Source organism: Mesoplodon mirus (assembly GCF_964341445.2).
Source record: "Mesoplodon mirus genome assembly, chromosome: 6".
Classification (NCBI taxonomy): Eukaryota; Metazoa; Chordata; class Mammalia; order Artiodactyla; family Ziphiidae; genus Mesoplodon; species Mesoplodon mirus.
This window is the reverse complement of record NC_138982.1, coordinates 112,559,750-112,587,024: the sequence shown is the minus strand read 5'-3', so window position 1 is coordinate 112,587,024 and position 27,275 is coordinate 112,559,750. Positions and strand designations below refer to the sequence as shown.

Here is a 27,275-nt window from a genome sequence, read left to right as displayed (position 1 = left end):
CATATGCAAAATACAATTTAAAACTGAGACCATTAAATTATATCCATTATTTCTCACTCTAGAAACTTTTGAAATTTATGGGTGACAGATTTGTCAAGAAGTTCTCTTTACCAACTAAAGAAAGAACAACCCAACCTCTGTTATGAACTGTCATTAGTAATTTAGCAGAGCTAGAAGGCAGTTCAGCCGAGTAGACAGAAAATTAAAACATGGGCAGCTCCTGATTGGAAATTTATTCATAACAGGTAATGAAATAGCACAGTCAGGATCTCTGGTATTACTCAGAGTGAGAGATTTAATTCTGATAACTCTGATGATGACACTTGAATCAGAGATTATAAATGGTGACAGGTTGTGACATACAGATAGAATGAAATGAGCATCAGCAACATACCTCTACAGAAGCTGATTCTATATAAGATCAACATTTTCTTAATTTCAAAAATTATTATAAGTTTTCAAAAAAGAGGTTTATTAGGGCCTTAGGCAAACCCTGTACCATTTTTATATCTACTTTTCAATGGAGTATAATATTAATCAACATATCAAAGGTAAGGGGTGAAAAATAACTTATATCTTAAAAAATGAAGTATAAATTGTTGTTTCTGATTTCATCTGAATAAGGAACAAGCCCAAAATTATAGATGAATAGCTATCCTATGTATAGAGTAAGAGTAAAGGTTTGGGTTTTCCTGTGTTTATATGCATGAAAAGAATACTCATTAAGTGCAGCCACATAAATATAATGTTATTTGTATTTGTAAAGAATAATAATTTTTATTTTGGATTTTCTATGCCTTTTTATATTTTCTAATTAACAAAAATGGCATTATTAGTTTTAAAATGATTAGTATATTTTTTGAAAATTGCCTATTTCAGACAAACTCTCTACCACAGAAATACAGCTGAGAAAAATAACAAAATTTCCACATAGACAGGTATTTCAATACATCTCTTTTGAATTTGTGAACTGGCATATTTACTGTGTATGGTTAAAACTTGTTAGATGTGGGGATTTTAAAACTTAGCCCTAAAATTCTTTAATACTCCTGCCACTGAAATAAAAGGGTCTATGCCCCTTGAATCTGTAACTGTTTGGACAATAGCTTATAGCAGAAATGACGCCATGTCAGTTTCCAGACCCAGACCATAACATGGAAGAGAAAAGATGTCACACTGACCTATGCCCCAATTGCAGATCTGGAAGTAAAATAAACAACTGCTGTTGTCTGAAGTCACTAAATTTTGAGCTGGTTTGTTAAGCAGCAATAAATAACCAAAAGAGCATCGGACTTTGATCATGAATGCTGATTATAAAAATGGTTTTCGCATTACACCAAAACAATGTTATATTACATATGCTATAACTAGTCAGAATAGAAGGAAGAAAATGTAATAAAAAAAGAAAAATGCAATACACTTTCATCAGGCTAACATAAATTTTATCAATAAAGTTTTTAATAAATTACAACACAGTATTGAGAAAATAATTCAAAGAATCTTAGAATCTTTAGTATGTTATAAATTGAAAAACCTAAATATTACAGAATTATTTGCTTAAATTTGGTGATTTAACTTTTTAAATTTGGCTTTGTAGGGTTTATCTATATTGTTTAATGATGTTGTAATTAAAAGCATAAACCTATATAGAAAATACTAATTCTATAAAAATTAGAGAATTTAAATATTGTCAAATAGAACAACATATTGAATAATAGAAATACATTTTAAATGGAACTATATTTACAGAGGTCTAAGCCTACATGACATAATGCAGCCCCGAAAAGTCATAATAAAAAAATAATAACAAGATAAAATCATACTATATGTTATTTACCAAAAGTAAGCACTTGAGAAAAATTAATAGTTAATTCAATAAAAAAGAAACTGAGTATTGGGTTGGCCAAAAAGTGTGTTTGAGTTTTTCGGTAACATCTTATGGAAAAACCCAAACACACTTTTTGGCCGATACAATATTAAATAAAAATGTTAAATATGTCTTAATTTCGGTAATATAAACAATAGAATTGTTTTAAGACAATTATGTATAATTCCTTTTCCTTAGAAAACTGGATAACTTTAAATGGACTTTGAGAGCTCAGGATACAGAAAAATACCCTATAATAAATATTTTAATAAAATAAAGAATCATTTTATAACATAAAAATCCACCTACTTAATGTATTTCTTTTCAAGACACAGTTCCACAGCAGAATAGTTTCAAAACATAAAAATTTAACAATTTAGTGTATTTCTTTCATAAGGCACAGTTCTACAGGATAGACTCAACATTATTCATCCAAATATGAACCAGAAAGTTCAATTAATTGTATTTCTTGTCCACAAGCTACTTTGATAAGATTTACTCAATAATGAAATTGTTAAGAATCATATCATAGAATTAGCACAGGTTCAGTCCTTTTTACTCATTATAAATCTACAGTATAAAAAGCAATATTCAAAAGGTGACACAAATACAAAATACCTTTACAGAGGGAATTGTATTAATCCCAAAACTCTGCATCCTCTTATAATGAAAACCTGAGAACCAGAATGATTAATCGATTTGTACCAGAGTGAAACTAGGCCTGGAACCCTGCCACCTGCTTCTAACTTTTGTGTCTTTTCTCATATATTATGCTGCTTCATCTGGCATGAGTGATTCCTATACAGCTATGAAATATAAAATAATGCATGATAATAAGAAAAGAGTGAAGCAAAACAACTTCCTCCATATAAAAGTCGTCTTAAAAAAAAGTCATCTAATTTATGCTGAAACATTAGAATTCTTCATTTTATCAAAGTCCTTGCTGAAACATTTTTCTACACTGTTTGTTTTCCAGATATGTGCATATTTATTTATGGTACAACATCCAACAGAAAATTCATTACACTCTTTCAGAAATATTATAAAAATTAGTTATACATTACTTGACACTCTTCTACTTTTAATATGCCTGAAATCATATTTTCATTATATTTTCACTAATGATAAAAAATGGATAGAGGTTGATAGTATTTTTTATTTTACAAAATTTTTGCCATGTTTTGGAATTTAGATTTAATCACCTAAAACACCCTTCTAATTAGATGGCAAGCCAGAGATGTATTTAATCTTAAGGAATTGTTTTAGCACTAAGCCTTAGTTTATTAACTGTGCGATGGTCATAACAATAGTACTTACCACATGTAAGTAGAATTGTTGTGCAGAAAAAATAAAATATGTAGCTAATATATCTAAATCCTTGGCACCATACCTGACATATTACATACTAATAAATGTCAGTTGTTATTATAGTTTAGCTGCAATCAAAAACATGGTAATGTTAAGATTTAGCTGCAATCAAAAACATGGTAATATTAAGATAGCAACACATAAAGTATGATTTTTAAAAAATGGCCTACTTAAAACAAGGTGTATTCTTCTATTAAAAGGCGATTTGCTATGTTTAATTTCAACTGATAAAGTACTTTTTAGATATTAAAAAATTATTCACATTAACCTTTTAAGGGGCAATATAACCAATATATGTTAAATAGCATATGATTTGTAAAACCAAAATTTAGTGCAACTTACCATTAATACATGTGCTAATCAAAACAAGGTAAATTCTATTAGTATGTTAAACGTTTCTCATAATTTTTTTTAAAAAATTAAGAAATTAAATACCAGTGAGAGAGTATACATACAATGAATTTAGTAAAATTCCTTGAATTATTTTTTAAACAAATAAGACATTTCCATATTCTATGTACATACCTGGAGTAGGCAAACAATCGACTATCCCAAAGATTATGATTCCCTCTAGGTCCGTAATGAAAGTAACAGGACTCTGTTCCATCAAACATATTCAATCCATCTTCTGAATTTTTTGAGGCATGGCTATGTACCACATCTAAGAGGACTGTAATACCCATTGAGTGAGCTGTGTCAACCAGTTCTTTCAGCTCTTCAGGAGTTCCATAACGGCTTAAGGTAAAGGAGACAGCAAAAACAAGATCACATCATATTTAAACCAAACAGCCAATCATTTACTGAGAATCCATTGTTTTACCAGCACAGTACTAGATACTTCAAATGTACAAATGTAGTATGATATAATACTTAGATATAAGTCAAAGTTGCTTAATAGTTGTTATTAGGCATTTTTGAAAGCATTCAATAAAAAAATAAATCTGGCTGTTAATTGTAGATTTATAGCACAATGAAAATTCACATTTTGAGTAGGTAGATAGTAAAATTCCACTTCTCTATACTCAGAGTTTCTGATTTCCATCGCCAAACCTAGCTAGTTTGAGGGGTATGGTCATTCCTGTCCACATACCTGGCCATCTCTTTAAGCATGCATGGTTGGGATTGTGAGGGCTCTTAGAATACTTCTTTGAATATCCTTGGTGCCTTAATTGAGGCCATTTCTCCTTTACTTACTTATTCCCAGACTGGAATGCCTCAAGTACCAGCGGGTCCTGTCACCACCCAAGCAGGAAATATAGGCAGCTCACATGCACGTGGGTTTGTGTTAAAAACAGTTTTCTAGTCAGCATGAAACAGGAAACAAAAATGACTCCCAAGAGGAAGGCCTTTCTTAACCTATGTAAAAATCTCAATACTGCAGTCTTCCATAGCATCAACTTTTGCTTTTAAATAAAAAATCACCCTTGTGATGAATTGTTTACTATCTCTCTTCCTCACTAGACTATATGTCCCTTGAGGGCAGGGGCTCTGACCATCTAGTTTCCCACATTACAGTACAGTGCTTAGTATGCAGTGGGGCTCCTGATAGCAGATTCCACGGAGCAGCAAGAGCTAGCCTCTAAAAATGCAAATATGATCATGTCATCTTCTCTCTAAAATCATATTTGCACTCCCATTGTCCTTAGGATAAAGACCACTGTCCTTATAAAGACTTACTGCACTGCCTAATCTGGCTCCTTCCAGTAACTTTAGACTTATGACACTCTACCCGTTACTCTTCTTATCCTACCGACCTCACCTTTTTTTTATTTTTTTCATTTATTTAGATGCTGGGGGTAGGAGTTTATTAATTAATTAATTTAGTTTTGCTATGTTGGGTCTTCGTTTCTGTGTGAGGGCTTTCTCTAGTTGTGGCAAGTGGGGGCCACTCTTCATCACGGTGTGCGGGCCTCTCACTATCACGGCCTCTCTTGTTGCGGAGCACAGGCTCCAGACGCGCAGGCTCAGTACTTGTGGCTCACGGGCCTAGTTGCTCTGCGGCATGTGGGATCCTCCCAGACCAGGGCTCGAACCCGTGTCCTCTGCATTAGCAGGCAGATTCTCAACCACTGCGCCACCAGGGAAGCCCCCCGACCTCACCTTTTTTCCCACTCATTGAACATCATGTTCAATGAATAAACAGTCCTAAAGTTTCATTCATTCATTCATTTGTTTGACAAATACTTATTAAGCTATCTACCATGTGCCAAAAAAATTTTCTATGCTCCAGAGATTCAGCAGTGTACAAAATAAACATCACTGGCCTTATGGAATTTAGATTCCAGTTGGATGATAACAAATAAATAAGCAAAACATGTGGAATGTCAGGCAGCAATAACTGCTCTAAAGAAAAATGAAGCAAGGCCACTGTCAGAAGGGAAGGTTTGCTGTTTTAAATACGGTCATCAGTGAAAGTTTTATGACAAAGGCAATATTTCAGCGAAGACCTGAAAGAAATAGGGAGGAAGGCATGTGAATATTTAAGGGACAGAGTGTTCAGAAAGAAAGAGCACTGGAGGTAGAAATGAGCCAGGAGCATCTGAAGAAGAGCAAATTCTCTAGTGTGGCTGGAGTGGAATAATCAAGAAAGAGATGAGCTCAGAGAGTTGGCCAAGACCCAGATCACATGCGGCCTCATGGATCAATGTGAGGCATTTGGCTTTTATTCTGAAAGGGACAGGGAATCATCAGAGTTCTGAGCAAGAGAGTGACATGATCTGACTTTCATTTTAAAAAGACGACTTTATATACTGTGCAGAAAGTGGTCCACATGTGTGGAGAGGGAGGAAGCTAGGGAAGGAGGACAAGAGAATAGAGTGACCAGTTACAGACCTAATGAAATAAGGCAGGTGAGAAAGAGCAACTTGGACCATGGTGGTAGCAGTTGAAGCAGCCAGATTGGGGATATATTTTGAAGTTACCAGTGGTTAGGTTTTCTGATAGCTAGAGTATGGGGGGGGATATAATGGGAAAAGTCAAGTATAAGGCAGCTGGCTTAAACAATTGGAAGATGGAGATGTCATTTATTAAATTAGTGAAGATAGCAAGAGAAGAAGGTTAGAAGATAAGATCAGATATTTAATCTGGGACAGGTTAAGAATGAGATATGTACTACATACCCCAACCTCAAATAGGCACTGTTTGAAGTTCACAACAGAGGTGAGGACTGGAGAACTAAATTTTGCAGTTGGCATATAAAGTGTATTTGAGGAGACTGGTCCAAGATGGCGGAGTACAAGGATGTGCTCTCACTCCCTCTTGCGAGAGCACCAGAATCACAACTAACTGTTGAACAATCATTGACAGGAAGATACTGGAACACACCAAAAAAGATATGCCACATCCAAAGACAAAGGAGAAGCCACAATGAGATGGTAGGAGGGGTGCAATCAAACTAAAATCAAATCCCATAACTTCTGGGTGGGTGACTCACAAACTGGACAACACTTAAACCACAGAAGTCCACCCACTGAAGTAAAGGTTCTGAGGCCCACGTCAGGCTTCCCAACCTGGGGGTGTGGCAATGGGAGGAGGAATTCCTAGAGGATCAGACTTTGAAGGCTAGGGGGATTGGACTGCAGGACTTCAACAGGAATGAGGGAAACAGAGACTCCACTCCTGGAGGGCACACACAAAGTACTGTGCATGTTGGGACCCAGGGGAAGGAATAGTGACTCCATAGGAGACTAAACCAGACCTACCTGCTAGTGTTGGAGGATCTCCTTCAGAGGTGGAGGGTCGCTGTGGCTCACCGTGAGGACCAGGACACTGGCAACAGAAGTTCTGGGAAGTGCTCCTTGGCATGAGCCCTCCCAGAGTCGGCCATTAGCCCCACCAAAGAGCCCTGGTAGGCTCCAGTGTTCCCTTGCCTCAGGCCAAACAACCAACAGGGAGGGAACCCAGCTCCACCCATGAGCAGACAAGCAGATTAAAGTTTTACTGAGCTCTGACCACCAGAACAACAGCCAGCTCTACCCACCACCAGTCCTTCCCATCAGGAAACATGCATAAGCTTCTTAGATAGCCTAATCCAACAGAGGGCAGAGAGCGAAGCAAGAAGAACTACAATCCTGCAGCCTGTGGAACAAAAACCACATTCACAGAAAGATAGACAAGATGAAAAGGCAGAGGGCTATGTACCAGATGAAGGAACAAGATAAAACCCCAGAAAAACAACTAATTGCAGTGGAGATAGGTAACCTTCTAGAAAAAGAATTCAAAATCATGATAGTGAAGATGATCCACGACCTCAGAAAAACAATGGAGGCAAAGATCAAGAAGATGCAAGAAATGTTTAACAAAGACCTAGAAGAATTAAAGAACAAACCAACAGAGATGAACAATACAATAACTGAAATGAAAAATACACTGGAAGGAATCAGTAGCAGAATAACTGAGGCAGAAGAAAAGATAAGTGACCTGGAAGACAGAAAGGTGGAATTCACTGCTGCAGAACAGAATAAAGAAAAAGAATGAAAAGAAATGAAGACAGCCCAAGAGACCTCTGGGACAACATTAAACACAACAATATTCGCATTATAGGGGTCCCAGAAGGAGAAAAGAGAGAGAAGGGACCTGAGAAAATATTTGAAGAGATTATAGTTGAAAACTTCCCTAACGTGGGAAAGGAAATAGTCACTCAAGTCCAGGAAGTGCAGAGAGTCCCATATAGGATAAACCAAGGAGAAACACGCTGAGAAACACAGTAATCAAATTGGCAAAAATTAAAGACAAAGAAAAATTATTGAAAGTAGCAAGGGAAAAAACACAAATAACACACAAGGGAACTCACATAAGGTTAAAAGCTGATTTCGCAGCAGAAACTCTACAAGTCAGAAGGGAGTGGCATGACATATTGAAAGTGATGGTAGGGAAGAACCTACAACCAAGATTACTCTACCCAGCAAGAATCTCATTCAGATTCTATGGAGAAATCAAAAGCTTTACAGACAAGCAAAAGCTAGGATAATTCAGCACCACCAAACCAGCTCTACAGCAAATGCTAAAGGAACTTCTCTAAGTGGGAAAGAGAAGAGAAGAAATGGACCTACAAAAACAAACCCAAAACAATTAAGAAAATGGTCATAGGAACATACATATCAATGATTACCTTAAATGTGAATGGATTAAATGCTCCAACCAAAGGCCACAGGCTCGCTGAATGGATACAAAACAAGACCCATATATATGCTGTCTACAAGAGACCCACTTCAGACATAGGAACACACACAGACTGAAAGTGAGGGGATGGAAAAAGATATTCCATGCAAATGGAAATCAAAAGAAAGCTGGAGTAGCAATTCTCATATCAAATAAAATAGACTTTAAAATAAAGAATGTTACAAGAGGGCCTCCCTGGTGGCGCAGTGGTTGAGAGTCCGCCTGCCGATGCAGGGGATACGGGTTTGTGCCCCGGTCTGGGAGGATCCCATATGCCGCGGAGCGGCTGGGCCCGTGAGCCATGGCCGCTGAGCCTGTACGTCCGGAGCCTGTGCTCCGCAACGGGAGAGGCCACAACAGTGAGAGGCCCGCGTACAGCAAAAAAAAAAAAAAAAAAAAAAGAATATTACAAGAGACAAGGAAGGACACTACATAATGATCAAGGGATCAATCCAAGAAGAACATATAACAATTATAACTATACATGCACCCAAAATAGGAGCACCTCAATATATAAGGCAACTGTTAACAGCTATAAAAGAGGAAATCGACAGTAACATAATAATAGTGGGGGACTTTAACACCTCTCTTACACCAATGAACAGATCATCCAGACAGAAAATTAATAAGGAAACACAAGGTTTAAATGACACAATAGACCAGATAGCTTTAATTGATATTTGTAGGACATTCCATCCAAAAACAGCAGATTACACTTTCTATTCAAGTGCACACGGAACATTCTCCAGAATACATCACATCTTGGGTCACAAATGAAGCCTCAGTAAATTTAAGAAAATTGAAATAATATCAAGCATTTTTTCTGACCACAATGCTATGAGATTAGAAATAAATTACAGAGAAAAAAACGTAAAAAACACAAACATATGGAGGCTAAACAATATGTTACTAAATAACCAAGAGATCACTGAAGAAATGAAAGAGGTAATCAAAAAATGCCAAGAAAGGAGTTCCCTGGTGGCGCAGTGGTTGAGAGTCCACCTGCTGATGCAGGGGACACGGGTTCATGCCCCGGTCCAGGAAGATCCCACATGCCGCGGAGCAGCTGAGCTCGTGGGCCATGGCTGCTGAGCCTGTGCGTCCAGAGCCTGTGCTCCACAACGGGAGGGGCCACAACAGTGAGAGGCCTGCGTACCGCGAAAAAAAAAGTGCCAAGAGACAAATGACAATGAAAACATAATGACCCAAAACCTATGGGATGGAGCAATAGCAGTTCTAAGATGGAAGTTTACAGCAATACAAGCCTACCTCAAGAAACAAGAAAAATCTCAAATAAACAATCTAAACTTACACCTAAAGGAATTAGAGAAAGAAGAACAAACAAAACTCAAAGTTAGCAGAAGGAAAGAAGTCATAAGGATCAGAGCAGAAATAAATGAAATAGAAACAAAGAAAACAATAACAAAGATCAATGAAACTAAAAGCTGGTTCTTTGAGAAGATAAACAAAATTGATAAACCATTAGCCAGACTCATCAAGAAAAAGAGGGAGAGGACTCAAATCAATAAAATTAGAAATGAAAATGGAGAGGTTACAACAGACACTGCAGAAATACACAAGAATCCTAAGAGACTACTACAAGCAACTCTATGCCAATAAAATGGACAACCTGGAAGAAATGGACAAATTTTTAGAAAGGTATAGCCTTCTCAGACTGAACCAGGAAGAAATAGAAAACATGAGCAGACAAATCACAAGTAATGAAATTGAAACTCTGATTAAAAATCTTCCAACAAACAAAAGTCCAGGACCAGATGGCTTCACAGGTGAATTCTACCAAACGCAGAGAAGAGCTAACACCTATCCTTCTCAAACTCTTCCAAAAAACTGCAGAGGAAGGAACACTCCCAAACTCATTTTATAAGGCCACCAACACTCTTATACCAAAAACCAGACAAAGATACCACAAAAATATAAAATTACAGAACGACATCACTGATGAATATAGATGCAGAAATCCTCAATAAAATACTAGCAGACAGAATCCAACAATACATTAAAAGGATCATACACCATGATGACGTGGGATTTAGCCCAGGGATTCTTCAATATACGCAAAGTAATCAATACGATACACCATATTAACAAATTGAAGAAGAAAAACCATATGATCATCTCAATCAATGCAGGAAAAGCTCTTGACAAAATTCAACACCATTTATAAAAAATCTCCAGAAAGTGGGCATAGAGGGAACCTCAACATAATAAAGGTCATATATGACAAACCCACAGCAAACATCATTCTCAACGGTGAACAACTGAAAGCATTTCCTCTAAGATCAGGAACAAGACAAGGATGTCCACTCTCACCACTATTATTCAACATAGTTTTGGAAGTCTTAGCCATGGCAATCAGAGAAGACAAAGAAATAAAAGGAATACAAATTGGAAAAGAAGAAGTAAAACTGTCCTTGTTTGCAGATGACATGATACTATACATGGAGAATCCTAAAGATACCACCAGGAAACTACTAGAGCTAATCTAGTAGAATTTGGTAAAGTTGCAGGATACAAAATTAATGCACAGAAATCTCTTCCATTCCTATACACTAATGATGAAAAATCTGAAAGGGAAATTAAGGAAACACTCCCATTTGCCATTGCAACAAAAAGAATAAAATACCTAGGAATAAACCTACCTAGGGAGGCAAAAGACCTGTATGCAGAAAAGTATAAAACACTGATGAAAGAAACTAAAGATGATACAAACAGATGGAGAGATATACCATGTTCTTGGATTTAAAGAATCAATATTGTGAAAATGACTATACTACCCAAAGCAATCTACAGATTTAATGCAATCCCTATCAAACTACCACTGGCATTTTTTACAGAACTAGAACAAAAAATCTTAAAATTTGTATGGAGACACAAAAGACCCCAAATAGCCAAAGCAGTCTTGGAGGAATCAGACTCCCTGACTTCAGACTATACTACAAATCTACAGTAATCAAGACAATATGGTACTGACACAAAAACAGAAATATAGATCAATGGAACAGGGTAGGAAGTCCAGAGATGAACCCACGCACCTATGGTCAACTAATCTATGATGAAGGAGGCAAGGATATACAATGGAGAAAAGACAATTCCTTCAATAAGTCATGCTGGGAAAACTGGATAGGTACATGTAAAAGAATGAAATTAGAACACTCCCTAACACCATACATAAAAATAAACTCAAAATGGATTAGAGGCCTAAATGTAAAACCAGATACTATAAAACTAGAGGAAAACATAGGAAGAACACTCTTTGACATAAATCACAGCAAGATCTTTTTTGATCCGCCTCCTAGAGTAATGGAAATAAAAACAAAAATAAACAAATGGGACATTATGAAAGTTAAAAGCTTTTGCACAGCAAAGGAAACTATAAACAAGACGAAAAGACAACCCTCAGAATGGGAGAAAATACTTGCAAACGAATCAATGAACAAACGTTTAATCTCCAAAATATATAAAAAGCTCATGCAGCTAAGTATTAAAAAAACAAACAACCCTATCCAAAAACGGGCAGAAGACCTAAATAGACATTTCTTCAAAGAAGACATACAGATAGCCAAGAAGCACATGAAAAGCTGTTCAACATCACTAATTATTAGAGAAATGTGAATCAAAACTACAATGAGTTATCACCTCACACCAGTTAGAATGGGCATCATCAGAAAATCTACAAACAACAAATGCTAGAGAGGGTGTGGAGAAAAGAGAACCCTCTTGTACTGTTGGTGGGAATGTAAATTGATACAGCCACTATGGAGAACAGTATGGAGGTTCCTCAAAAAACATAAAATAGAATTACCATATGACCCAGCAATCCCACTACTCGACATATATCCAGGGAAAACCATAATTCAACAAGACACACGCACCCCAGTGTTCACTGCAGCACCCTTTACGATAGCCAGGTCATGGAAGCAACCTAAATGCCCATCGACAGACGAATGTATAAAGAAGATGTGGTACATATATACAATGGAATATTATTCAGCCATAAAAAGGAACGAAATTGGGTCATTTGTAGAGACGTGGATGAATCTAGAGACTGTCATACATAGTGAAGTAAATCAGAAAGAGAAAAACAAATATCATATATTAACGCACACATGTGGAACTTAGAAAAATGATACAGATGAACTGGTTTGCAGGGCAGAAATTGAGACACAGATGTAGAGAACAAACGTATGGACACCAAGGGGGGAAAGAAGCCAGTGGGGTGGTGTGATTAACTGGGTGATTGGGATTGAGATATATACACTAATATGTATAAAATGGATAACTAAGAAGAACCTGCTATATAAAAAAATAAATAAAATAAAATTCAAAATAAAATGAAATAAAGTGCATTTGAGTCATCAGAATGGATGAGACCTTAAAGCTCCTTCATATAGATACAGAAGGGGATGGAGCCAAGGGCTGAGCACTGGGAGGGCCCATCTTTAGTGGTCAGAAAGAGCAAACAAAATAAAGAAGAAGCAACGAAACATGTGAGAAAAATAATAGGAAAGTTTAATATTCTAAAAGCCAAGAGAAGAAAAAAGTTGCAAGAAGGTAGGAGTAATCAGTTGTGCCAAATGCTGCTGACAAGTAAGCTAAGAACTGATGACTGACTTAACAATGCAGAGGGCAACAGTATCCTAGACAGGAGCAGTTTCAGCAAAGTGGTGGAGCCCGTGCTTGGAATGAGTTCAACAAAGAAGAGGAGTGGAGGAATTAGAGACAACAAGGACAGATAACTCGTTCAAGGAGAAGTCCTATGAAGAGAAATAGGTGAAGGGATCAGTATCTTCTCTGTATGTCTGGAATGCTATCTACCTACTCCCACTTCACTCCTCCCCCCAGGTAACTCTTTTTTTTTAGATTTGAAAACTGTTTATCTCTTAATCATGTTTTAGATCTCAGTTGTAACATCAGTTCAGATTTAATCTAAACTGATTAGACCCCTGATTCTATGCTATCGGAGAAATCCGCCATCTTCTTCTTAGCTTTTATTACATGTGTAAATCATAATATGTATGATTATTGGATTTATGTCTGTATGCCACCACCCTGTAAGCTCTATGTGGCAGAGACAATGTCGGACTTGTTCAACTTGTGGTTATTTGGGTCAGTACCTCTCTGCATAGGACCCCTTGATGTCTTTCTGCCCAGAGAGCAATATTCCTTGGAATTCACCCTGGGAAGAAGGACAGTCCTTCCATGGGTAGTATATATACCACAAAGGGCCTCCTCAGTTACCTTCCTATATAAGTCAATCTCTTTCCAGAAAAGGATGTGAGCTCTAGCAATAATGGCTTCCATAAGTCAGGATTTTCTGACTGAAGCTTAGGCCTCTGAACATATCACAATTTCAGCAGGCTAACTGGATATTCTGTGCCAGAAATCATTTTGTGAAAAGCAGTGTTAAATCAGGCCAGTCTCTAAGGCTCGATGAGAAGAGAGTCTACGATCTTAATTAAAGAAAATGCTCAGCTTCTATTAGCTCTATTAACCCTAAAATAGGTTATAAGACATCACACAAAATATAGAAATTCATTTCATTTTTTAAATGTTTTGTTCAAACAAGAATGGATATAATTTCTTTCATTTTACCTTGAAGCTGCAAAGAAGCTTGTGATTTGGTAACCAAAACTGGCATAGTAAGCATGTTCCATGATCGCCATCATCTGAATGCAATTGTATCCTGTATGAGCAAAGGTCAAATAGAGATTAGAGCCACATTTTAAAAAAGTAATGAAAACAATATATAAACACAGCACCCTGTTCAAAAGGCATTAAATTTTACATATAATCTAGAAGATTTGGTCATTTTGAAAAGTTCTACTACTTTAACATCTTTGCTTGTCTGACCTTCTAACACAAAATCAGACAGTTAGTTCTTGAGGGTTATAGTCTAGCTATTTGAAATGTCTTCATTTTAATAAGTAATAAGTGATATGCAAATATACTCTTAATTTGGCTTTAGAATATTAAAGATGGCAATCTGCATATGCTAAATTTCAGTTGCACTTGTAATATTCATATCGAAGATTGTGAAAGCCAAATAAAAGTAACTGATTGCAGGCCATGTACTTTTAATTTCACCTTTTTCTTTATATTTCTCTTTTTTCTAGCATAAGATATACCATACCACTGAATCCATTTTTCTACAAGGTAGCTTTTATAAAACCAGCATTAATGCTTCCATTTTCCACTGTTTCTAGGACCTATAAAATTACTCCACAGTCATCCATGGGCACACATGTGTGCGCGTGCACGCGCGCGCGCGCGCGCACACGCACACACACACACACACACACACACACATCCTTCCTTTCTCTATCTGAAAATGTTTTGCTTTAACACTAAATGAATTGACTCAAATGAACTGACTCAAAAAGATAGGTATGTATTTTTTAAAATCCTTAACGCAAATATTTTTATTAATGTGTTTTTATAGTGTTTATTTTTACTTATTGACAGTTTTGCTTTATTTATTTATTTATTTTTGGCTGTGTTGGGTCCTCGTTTCTGCGCGAGGGCTTTCTCTAGTTGTGGCGAGCAGGGGCCACTCCTCATCACAGTGCGCGGGCCTCTCACTATCACGGCCTCTCTTGTTGCGGAGCACAGGCTCCAGACGCACAGGCTCAGTAATTTTGGCTCACGGGCCCAGTTGCTCCGCGGCATGTGGGATCTTCCCAGACCGGGGCACGAACCCGTGTCCCCTGCATCGGCAGGCAGACCCTCAACCACTGCGCCACCAGGGAAGCCCCTATTAATGTGTTTTTTATTATTATTATTATTATTTTTTTTTTTTTTTGCGGTACGCGGGCCTCTCACTGTTGTGGCCTCTCCCGTTGCGGAGCACGGGCTCCGGACGCGCAGGCTCAGCGGCCATGGCTCACGGGCCCAGCCGCTCCGCGGCATGTGGGATCTTCCCGGACTGGGGCACGAACCCGTGTCCCCTGCATCGGCAGGCGGACTCTCAACCACTGCGCCACCAGGGAAGCCCTAATGTGTTTTTAATGTAAGCAAATAATCAGAGTAGAAGAAACTTTGGTCTTTTAAAAAACTAAAAAAATCATTTTCTTCGAAGTAAAATATGGTAAAATTTTCAAATATGATTTAATTGCCTTCTGCAACATGCAAAGAAAATATTCCTATTCTGTTCTCAAAGTCTAATTCATGTCAATATAACTTCTTGTGCACATATTTTAGTACATAATTAATATTGGAACAATTACGAATTCATGTTCAGAACTGAGGATTCGTAACTTTAAAGGATAACATAAACTCCATGATTCAGAATCTGTTGAAAAGTTATTACTGTTGGTTTTATTGTTAAAAAAAGAAACAAATTAACTCTATCAGGCCTGGTAGAAATATGTATATAAACTACTGCTCAATAATATAAATCAAGTATAATACTTAGTCACAAAATACAGAGTTTGTAGTTTATTTCTGTATTATATAACCAATATTATTCTTCTGAACAAGTAACAATTTATAGCTTTTATTATACATCTTATGTCATTCACCATTCCTAAACTTACTTATGGTCAGAGTACTGGGCTAGGTAATTCAAACACAAACATGAATAAGAAAATCCTTGTTCTGCTGAAACTTCTGCAAGATCCAGGTCATAAACAATTTTTACAGTATGAAATGAGGGACCATCTCAAGTATAACAACATTAATATTTATTAAATATAATTTATATTAAATTATCCAAACATTTAATTAATTTTGGTTTCTGGAACCTGAACTCACCATCTCAGATAATCAAGATCCCTTATATAACTAAAAATTTCAACCATGGAAAACTTTTCCTCTAGCCAAAATGTGGACTGCCTACCAGAAGCAGACTAATTAAATGTAGTTTATCTTCCTGCCTAGCCACTGGAGCAGGTGCTAATACGCTGAGAAATGATAAAAAGCATTACCTATAAAAAGAAAATAACAGATCTAAAGCATTCTGAATCAATACTTCAGCAGTACACTATTCACTCTCCTGCTTGTTCCCATGAAGACAGGGTTTGTGTCATTAGAGTCCAATATAAAAACACCTAGACCAATGTGACTCACACAGAAAGATGCACCACAAATATCTGTCTAATAAGTCATCCAGACAGGAACTATATATACAATGACTCTGAAACAAAATGAGTTCTAGTCACCTTACAAATGTAAGATTTTTTTCCATAACAAACTAAAACGAACAGGCTATAATCAATGACCACTTAAATTGACAAAAATTCTCTCCTGTAGAAAACTAATTATGCTTATGTATTTATCTATAATTTTGGAAGCCATCATTTCACATTAAAATTAAAATTGAAATTGGAATAATATCTTGAATTCTTATGTTCTATCTTATTCCATTTCTCTTTTCTATGCTATCACTATTACAGGGCAATTTGAGAAGCCTAAAATAACATGCATTTCTATTACATATTTAATCTCTTAACACAAAAAAAGAGACACTTGTAATTAGCTTCTCTAATAAGAGAACAGACTCATTAAAATTTATCTGAATAAAAATCACAGTTATTACTTACCAAGGTCTTTGATTCTTGGTACTATATTGCATGTAAAATGTTTATAAGAAGCTATTTTTCCTTCATAGGAAGAAATTCCCACATGAGATTCATAAATTCGTAGACCTCTTGGCTTCTTTGGTTTGGAATGCTTAAACTACAGAATATTAAAATTACATATAGAATTAAGCCAAAAATGCAGGTATGACACTAACAGATTAAGCATGTTAAATGAAATGACAAATTAACTCAGTCAAACACTTTGAAACTACTTTCACATATAAAAGGCACTGGCTGCCTCCACTAAACTTTCTTTTGAAAAAAAAATCCTTTTTAGGATCATGGTAATAGACCTATTGAAAAGAGTAGTCATGCGATGGCTTATGCCTTATCACTGAGTGAAGATGTATTTTGAGCCTAAGCCTTAGAGAAAACATAAGAACTGTGAAATGCATAATTATTAAATGCAAAGCATTTATCAACAAGCTTTGATAACTTAAAGGACAGAAAAGTGAGCTCCAAGATACCTGTAACTCTTATCAATAAGACAGCCTTAAAAATTACCCTAATTAATACATTCATGAGACGTCTTGACTATTCGTTTTTCCTAAGGACACTGATCCTGCTTCAAGCCCATGACAGTGAGAAATATTACACCACTGGAGAGTCTTTGATTAATCAGAAATTGTAGTTAAAATTTTTAAAAATCAGTATCCCTTATAGGTCAGTACATAGAGATTTAGTGTTCTTCCCCCACCCACAACTTCAGAAACACACGATAAAACAAAAACTCACTTTTATATTTTATTGACTACAGATGATGGACTCGTTTGCTATATATATATAGCAAACGAGTACACTATGATGTAAAATATTAAACCGGTGGTGAAGAGAGAAGTTGAACATTAAAATAAAAGTTATAAAAGTAAAAATTAATTTTCCTAGAAATATTGGAACATGCATTTATTTAAAGAGTTGTTGTTCTCACTTTATATGGGTGCTCTGGATCCCAGTGTACCCAATCATAATTCACATTTTCAGCGTCACGAGTCACATACTTCGCCCACGGTGAAATACGATACAAGATCTCTCCACTTTTACTCCTAATGACAACCTAAAAAGAGAACAAGATATTATTGCCTTAAAATACTTTCAAAACTCTAAGATGACGCATGATATTCTATGAGCACTGTGACAAGAAAAGGAGGAATGATCTTAAGAACTGAAACTGCCTTCCAGATGTGTGACCTTAAGGATGTTTAAATTCTATGGACTTTGCTCTCCTCATCTGCCATGGTATATGATCCCTAAAGTCATTTCCAGCTTGTATATTTTATGATTCTCTGGAAATTTTCATCATTGCCAACCAACCATTATAGTAGTTAATTAAAGTAAGCATACTTTATGAATATTATTGGAAGCTACTGTCAATAAATCAATCAACAGAAGGAACTGATCCTACTATATTTTTTAAAAAAGTGATGAGTTATATCACCATCTCTTCCTTTTCCTTTTCATAGCAATTAATGAAAACATGTGTTTTGACTAATAATTGTATTATACACACAAACACACACACTACCCCACAAACATTTTCCACTTCTCAATTTCTTCTACACCTTATTCCAAGTATGCTTTACCATATGAAACCAAACATTTTCCTTTTTAACCATTTATTCCTAAATTTGCCAATAGTATCACTATTGCTATCAGTACGAAAAATAACAATAAAAATGCAAAGGCAACTTTTATGGAATCCACCAGTTTAGACTTAATACTGAATAGAGGGCTTTGAATTTATCAGCATGGTTAAATAGTGAAGAGAGCTTCCAAGTGACTAAAATATAGCTTTTTAAACTTTTTTAAAATTAATTAAACCTTCTATGAGTAGGTAGAGTGTGACAAAAAATGTTCAGATCAGTAGCTGATCTGAATGCTGAATGATCAACATGCTCTCAGCATTGAGAAAGAACATATTCTTTGGTCTCCTTTAATAGAGAAAAGCTCAAGTATGCATAATTCTTGGTCATTAAATATTTGTAGAATGTTTTATAGTTTAGAAAGGGCTTTCATAGTCATATCTCACTTGATTCCAGAGAATCTTTTTTGTTTATTTGTTTTTATTTTTTTTATTTTTTATTAGTTTCTGCTTTATAACAAAGTGAATCAGTCATAAATATATATCTGTTCCCACATCCCTTCCCTCTTGTGTCTCCCTCCCTCCCACCCTCCCTATCCCACTCCTCCAGGCGGTCACAAAGCACCGAGCTGATCTCCCTGTGCTATGCGGCTGCTTCCCACTATCTATCTACATTACGTTTGGTAGTGTATATATGTCCATGCCTCTCTTTCGCTTTGTCACAGCTTACCCTTCCCCCTCCCCATATCCTCAAGTCCATTCTCAAGTAAGTCTGTGTCTTTATTCCTGTTTTACCCCTAGGTTCTTCATGACTTTTTTTTTTCTTAAATTCCATATGTATGTGTTAGCATACGGTATTTGTCTTTCTCTTTCTGACTTACTTCACTCTGTATGACAGACTCTAGGTCTATCCACCTCATTACAAATAGCTCAGTTTCATTTCTTTTTATGGCTGAGTAATATTCCATTGTATATATGTGCCACATCTTCTTTATCCATTCATCCGATGATGGACACTTAGGTTGTTTCCAGCTCTGGGCTATTGTGAATAGAGCTGCAATGAACATTTTGGTACATGTCTCTTTTTGAATTATGGTTTTCTCAGGGTATATCCATAGTAATGGGATTGCTGGGTCATATGGTAGTTCTATTTGTAGTTTTTTAAGGAACCTCCATACTGTTCTCCATAGTGGCTGTACCAATTCACATTCCCACCAGCAGTGCAAGAGTGTTCCCTTTTCTCCACAACCTCTCCAGCATTTATTCTTTCTAGATTTCTTGATGATGGCCATTCTGACTGGTGTGAGATGATATCTCATTGTAGTTTTGATTTGCAATTCTCTAATGATTAATGATGTTGAGCATTCTTTCATGTGTTTGTTGGCAGTCTGTATATCTTCTTTGGAGAAATGCCTATTTAAGTCTTCTGCCCATTTTTGGATTGGGTTGTTTGTTTTTTTGCTATTGAGCTGCATGAGCTGCTTATAAATTTGGGAGATTAATCCTTTGTCAGTTGCTTCATTTGCAAATATTTTCTCCCATTCTGAGGGTTGTCTTTTGGTCTTGTTTATAGTTTCCTTTGCTGTGCAAAAGCTTTGAAGTTTCATTAGGTCCCATTTGTTTATCTTTGTTTTTATTTCCATTTCTCTAGGAGGTGGGTCCAAAAGGATCTTGCTGTGATTTACGTCATAGAGTGTTCAGCCTATGTTTTCCTCTAATATTTTGATAGTTTCTGGCCTTACATTTAGGTCTTTAATCCATTTTGAGCTTATTTTTCTGTATGGTGTTAGGGAATGATCTGATCTCACACTTTTACATGTCCCTGTCCAGTTTTCCAAGCACCACTTATTGAAGAGGCTGTCCTTTCTCCACTGTACATTCCTACCTCCTTTATCAAAGATAAGTTGACCATATGTGCGTGGGTTTATCTCTGGGCTTTCTATCCTGTTCCATTGATCTATCTTTCTGTTTTTGCACCAGTACCACACTGTCTTGATTACTGGAGCTTTGTAGTATAGTCCGAAGTCAGGGAGCCTGATTCCTCCAGCTCTGTTCTTCGTTCTCAAGATTGCTTTGGCTATTCGGGGTCTTTTGTGTTTCCAAACAAATTTTGAAATTTTTTGTTCTAGTTCTGTGAAAAATGCCAGTGGTAGTTTGATAGGGATTGCATTGAATCTGTAGATTGCTTTGGGGAGTACAGTCATTTTCAGAATATTGATTCTTCCAATCCAGGAGCATGGTATATCTCTCCATCTATTTGTATCATCTTTAATTTCTTTCATCAGTCTTATAATTTTCTGCATACAGGTCTTTTGTCTCCTTAGGTAGGTTTATTCCTAGATATTTTATTCTTTTTGTTGCAATGGTAAATGGGAGTGTTTTCTTGATTTCACTTTCAGATTTTTCATCATTCGTGTACAGGAATGCCAGAGATTTCTGTGCATTAATTTTGTATCCTGCTACTTTACCAAATTCATTGATTAGCTCTAGGAGTTTTCTGGTAGCATCTTTAGGATTCTCTATGTATAGTATCATGTCATCTGCAAACAGTGACAGCTTTACTTCTTCTTTTCCAATTTGGATTCCTTTTATTTCCTTTACTTCTCTGATTGCTGTGGCTAAAACTTCCAAAACTAAGTTGAATAAGAGTGGTGAGAGTGGGCAGCCTTGTCTTGTTCCTGATCTTAGTGGAAATGGTTTCAGTTTTTCACCATTGAGGACGATGTTGGCTGTGGGTTTGTCATATATGGCCTTTATTATGTTGAGGAAAGTTCCCTCTATGCCTACTTTCTGCAGGGTTTTTATCATAAATGGGTGTTGAATTTTGTCGAAAGCTTTCTCTGCATCTATTGAGATGATCATATGGTTTTTCTCCTTCAATTTGTTTATATGGTGTATCACATTGATTGATTTGCGTATATTGAAGTATCCTTGCATTCCTGGAATAAACCCCACTTGATCATGGTGTATGATCCTTTTAATGTGCTGTTGAATTCTGTTTGCTAGCATTTTGTTGAGGATTTTTGCATCTATGTTCATCAGTGATATTGGCCTGTAGTTTTCTTTCTTTGTGACATCCTTGCCTGGTTTTGGTATCAAGGTGATGGTGGCCGCGTAGAATGAGTTTGGGAGTGCTCCTCCCTCTGATATATTTTGGAAGAGTTTGAGAAGGATAGGTGTTAGCTCTTCTCTAAATGTTTGATAGAATTCGCCTGTGAAGCCATCTGGTCCTGGGCTTTTGTTTGTTGGAAGGTTTTTAGTCACAGTTTCAATTTCAGTGCTTGTTACTGGTCTGTATATATTTTCTATTTCTTCTTGGTTCAGTCTCAGAAGGTTGTGCTTTTCTAAGAATTTGTCCATTTCTTCCAGGTTGTCCATTTTATTGGCATAGAGTTGCTTGTAGTAATCTCTCATGATCTTTTGTATTTCTGCAGTGTCAGTTGTTACTTCTCCTTTTTCATTTCTAATTCTATTGATTTGAGTCTTCTCCCTTTTTTTCTTGATGAGTCTGGCTAATGTTTTATCAATTTTGTTTCTCTTCTCAAAGAACCAGCTTTTAGTTTTATTGATCTTTGCTATCGTTTCCTTCATTTCTTTTTCATTTATTTCTGATCTGATTTTTATGATTTCTTTCCTTCTGCTAACTTTGGGATGTTTTTGTTCTTCTTTCTCTAATTGCTTTAGGTGCAAGGTTAGGTTGTTTATTCGAGATGTTTCCTGTTTCTTAAGGTGGGATTGTATTGCTATAAACTTCCCTCTTAGAACTGCTTTTGCTGCATCCCATAGGTTTTGGATCATCGTGTCTCCATTTTCATTTGTTTCTAGGTATTTTTTAATTTCCTCTTTGATTTCTTCAGTGATCACTTCATTATTAAGTAGTGTATTGTTTAGCCTCCATGTGTTTGTATTTTTTACAGATCTTTTCCTGTAATTGATATCTAGTCTCATAGCATTGTGGTCAGAAAAGATACTTGATACAATTTCAATTATCTTAAATTTACCAAGGCTTGATTTGTGACCCAAGATATGATCTATCCTGGAGAATGTTCCATGAGCACTTGAGAAAAATGTGTATTCTGTTGTTTTTGGATGGAATGTCCTATAAATATCAATTAAGTCCATCTTGTTTAATGTATCATTTAAAGCTTGTGTTTCCTTATTTATTTTCATTTTGGATGATCTGTCGAAAGTGGGGTGTTAAAGTCCCCTACTATGAGTGTGTTACTGTCGATTTCTCCTTTTATGGCTGTTAGTATTTGCCTTATGTATTGAGGTGCTCCTATATTGGGTGCATAAATATTTACAATTGTTATATCTTCTTCTTGGATCGATCCCTCGATCATTATGTAGTGTCCTTCTTTGTCTCTTCTAGTAGTCCTTATTTTAAAGTCCATTTTGTCTGATATAAGAATTGCTACTCCAGCTTTCTTTTGTTTTCCATTTGCATGGAATATCTTTTTCCATCCCCTTACTTTCAATCTGTATGTGTCTCTAGGTCTGAAGTGGGTCTCTTGTAGACAGCATATATATGGGTCTTGTTTTTGTATCCATTCAGCCAATCTGTGTCTTTTGGTGGAAGCATTTAGTCCATTTACATTTAAGGTAATTATCGATATGTATGTTCCTATTCCCATTTCCTTAATTGTTTTGGGTTCATTATTGTAGGTCTTTTCCTTCTGTTGTGTTTCTTGCCTAGAGAAGTTCCTTTAGCATTTGTTGTAAAGCTGGTTTGGTGGTGCTGAACTCTCTCAGCTTTTGCTTGTCTGTAAAGGTTTTAATTTCTCCATCAATTCTGAATGAGATCCTTGCTGGGTAGAGTAGTCTTGGTTGCAGGTTTTTCTCCTTCATCACTTTAATTATGTCCTGCCACTCCCTTCTGGCTTGTAGAGTTTCTGCTGAGAGATCAGCTGTTATCCTGATGGGGATTCCCTTGTGTGTTATTTGTTGTTTTTGCCTTGCTGCTTTTCATATGATTTCTTTGTGTTTAATTTTTGACAGTTTGATTAATATGTGTCTTGGCGTATTTCTCCTTGGATTTATTCTGTATGGGACTCTCTGTGCCTCCTGGACTTGATTAACTATTTCCTTTCCCATATTAGGGAAGTTTTCAACTATAATCTCTTCGAATATTTTCACAGTCCCTTCTTTTTCTCTTCTTCTTCTGGAACCCCTATAATTCGAATGTTGGTGCATTTAATGTTGTCCCAGAGGTCTCTGAGACTGTCCTCTGTTCTTTTCATTCTTTTTTCTTTCCTTTGCTCTGCATCAGTTATTTCCACTATTTTATCTTCCACCTCACTTATCCGTTCTTCTGCCTCAGTTATTCTGCTAGTGATCCCATCTAGAGTATTTTTCATTTTATTTATTGTGTTTTTAATCGATGCTTGATTCATCTTTAGTTCTTCTAGGTCCTTGTTAACTGTTTATTGCATTTTGTCTATTCTATTTCCAAGATTTTGGATCTTGGAAATAAAATCTTGGATCATCTTTACTATCATTATTCTGAATTCTTTTCAGGTAGACTGCCTATTTCCTCTTCATTTGTTAGGTCTGGTGGGTTTTTATCTTGCTCCTTCTCCTGCTGTGTGTTTTTCTGTCTTCTCATTTTGCTTATCTTACTGTGTTTGGGGTCTCCTTTTTGCAGGCTGCAGGTTCACAGTTCCCGTTGTTTTTGGTGTCTGTCTGCAGTGGTTAAGGTTGGTTCAGTGGTTTGTGTAGGCTTCCTGGTGGAGGGGACTAGTGCCTGTGATCTGGTGGATGAGGCTGGATCTTGTCTTTCTGGTGGACAGGTCCATGTCTGGTGGTGTATCTTGGGGTGTCTGTGGACTTTTTATGATTTTAGGCAGCCTCTCTGCTAATGGGTGGCATTGTGTTCCTGTCTTGCTAGTTGTTTGGCATAGGGTGTCCAGCACTGTAGCTTGCTGGTCGTTGAGTGAACCTGGGTGCTGGTGTTGAGATGGAGATCTCTGGAAGATTTTCGCCGTTTGATATTATGTGGAGCTGGGAGGTCTCTTGTGGACCAGTGTCCTGAAGTTGGCTCTCCCACCTCAGAGGCACAGCATTGACTCCTGGCTCCTCAATTTGGGATGAGTCGTTGTCTATTTATGTATTCCACAGATGCAGGGTACATCAAGTTGTTTGTGGAGCTTTAATCCGCTGCTTCTGAGGCTGCTGGGAGAGATTTCCCTTTCTCTTCTTTGTTCTCACACCTCCCGGGTCTCAGCTTTGGATTTGGCCCCACCTCTCCGTGTAGGTCGCCGGAGGGCATCTGTTCTTCGCTCAGACAGGACAGGGTTAAAGGAGTAGCCACTTTGGGGACTCTGGCTCACTCAGCCCGGGGGGCAGGGAGGTGCACGGAGTGCGGGTGGAGCCTGCAGCGGCAGAGGCCGGCATGACATTGCACCAGCCCGAGGCACGCCGTGCGTTCTCCCAGGAAAGCTATCCCTGGATCCCGGGACCCCGGCAGTGACAGGCTGCACAGGCTCCCGGAAGGGGGGCGTGGACAGTGACTTGAGCTCGCACACAGGCCTCCCAGCGGCGGTAGCAGCCCCAGCATCCCACGTCTGTCTCTGGGGTCCACGCTTTCAGCCGTGGCTCGTGCCCGTCTCTGGAGCTCCTCCAAGCAGCGCTCTTAATCCCCTCTCCTCGCGCACCAGGAAACAAAGAGGGAAGAAAAAGTCTCTTGCCTCTTCGGCAGGTTCAACTTTCTTCCGGACTCCCTCCCGGCTAGCTGTGGTGCATTAGCCCCTTCAGGCTCTGTTCACGCCGCCAACCCCAGTCCTCTCCCTGCACTCCGACTGAAGCCTGAGCCTCATCTCCCAGCGCCGCCCACCCCGGCGGGCGAGCAGACAAGCCTCTCGGGCTGGTGAGTGCCGGTTGGCACCAATCCTCTGTGTGGGAATCTCTCCGCTTTGCCCTACCCAGGTACGTGGGGAGTTTCTTGCCTTTTGGGAGGTCTGAGGTCTTCTGCCAGCGTACAGTAGGTGTTCTGTAGGAGTTGTTCCACGTGTAGCTGTATTTCTGGTTTATCTGTGGGGAGGAAGGTGATCTCCACGTCTTACTCTTCTGCCATCTTCCCCGGAAGTCTCCCAGAGAATCTTTATAACCCAAATATTAAGTGAGTAGCCAGAAGTTCCAAAGTCACCAACTGGCAGAACCAAAAGCTAAGCAGCGCTTCTGATACTCACTTCCTTTTTCTTAACAGGCTTTAATGGCACTTCCTTCAGATACAGAAAAAGAATAAATCATGATTTAAGGTGGAGGGGGCAGGTGAGTGGTGAAAAGGAACATCTAACTTACATGACCTCAATTCTATCTCCTTAGTTATGCCTCCCACTTATTAAAGCCTATCACAACTGTTTCTATTATTCAAATAGTCATCACAAAACATGAATGAATAGGATCAACCCAGTCCCAGAGTATTTTATCCCCCAAAATATATCCCTTAAGTCACATACATTTCTAGTATAATACACACAGTGATATATTTGAAAAAAGGCTTTTTACTCACTCATCAACCCAGGACAGGTTATGGGGAAATAAAATACCAGAAATCAGTTTTCAATGGATAGCACCCTGCCTAATCCATCCATCTATCTCTTCTCTTTTTTGCAAATGGCTCTACAACCCCTCCAAAGGATGATCATGAACCAATAAGTATTTTTCAAGGTGTCTGCTGGCAGAGAGAATATTTGAAACTTTAAGCAAAGAACATGAAGAATTTTCTTATGCTGAATATAATTTTCACATTCTTTGGAACATTAACTTATTTATCTTGCTGTGCACATGAATGTCTTCAGAGGGTACTGAGTGACGGAAGTTGGAAGGAACAGCCCTTCTATGGGTTCTTCTCACTCCTACATGTTTTGCTGGGTACACCAATAATATAAGGTCCTATGGATGACAGAGGCCATTTCTCAGAGTTGTGTTAGTAGCCAGCAACCCTGAGGAATGAGATAATGTCTCCCTTGAAGACAATGGACAATTTTCCTTACTGCTTGCTATAAAAGAAATGATTCCCCAAGGTAAATACTCCTCACCTATGAGGCAAACTAGCTGTGTGCATGGCATCCATCTAGACCCTATAGTGTCACCCCTATAAGACTTAGAAAACAAGGGGAACTAATGCAAGAATGTGCACATCCTGTGCCATGTGTAATAAAGTCATTTATTTCTGACTCAGGAGTCCTGTGTTTTCTGCCAGAATCCACGAAACAGTAACAGGTTAACTTATAAGCTTGCAGGTATGGCAAAATCAAATCCTACACCTGACAATGGATGACTTATTCATTTTGAATGACTTCAATATTCTTGTTACCAAAAGTTCTATTTCTTCATTTCTGTTAGTGTTTTATATTAGACATTTTTGTTCATCATTTTTATTAATTTTGCTTCTTGGAGTGGAAACTTTTAATTATCTAATTCCTTCCTTTTTTCTTAGCAATAAAATCAGAGCCTGGATCCTTGAATGATATGTAAAACAAAGCTTCCCACCACATCTACAACACTTCACTGTAATCATTAAATAAATGGTAAATTCACTTCTCTGTTCTTTAGGCTGCTGAATTTTGGATGTATTTTTGCTATAGCAGTTTAGATTTTACTAATAAACACACTTGCCAACAGTACCCACCTCACCTCACCTTTGATTTACTGTTCCTAAGTTGCTGTGATAACAACTAAGAGTATTATAGTATACCTAAAT

At 37.4% G+C, this 27,275-nt stretch overlaps 1 protein-coding gene across 1 annotated transcript in view; it reads right to left on the bottom strand.

The window, feature by feature from the left end:
- Positions 1–27,275, bottom strand: part of GBE1 (1,4-alpha-glucan branching enzyme 1) — a 302,490-nt gene that overhangs the window by 126,963 nt on the left and 148,252 nt on the right. Inside the window, exons 4-7 of the mRNA XM_082624667.1 lie at positions 17,921–18,046; positions 16,954–17,089; positions 14,009–14,099; positions 3,761–3,970 (exon numbers count right to left, since the gene is read on the bottom strand). Coding sequence (XP_082480793.1) covers positions 3,761–3,970; positions 14,009–14,099; positions 16,954–17,089; positions 17,921–18,046 — 563 coding nt within the window. The remainder of the gene's footprint in view (positions 1–3,760; positions 3,971–14,008; positions 14,100–16,953; positions 17,090–17,920; positions 18,047–27,275) is intronic.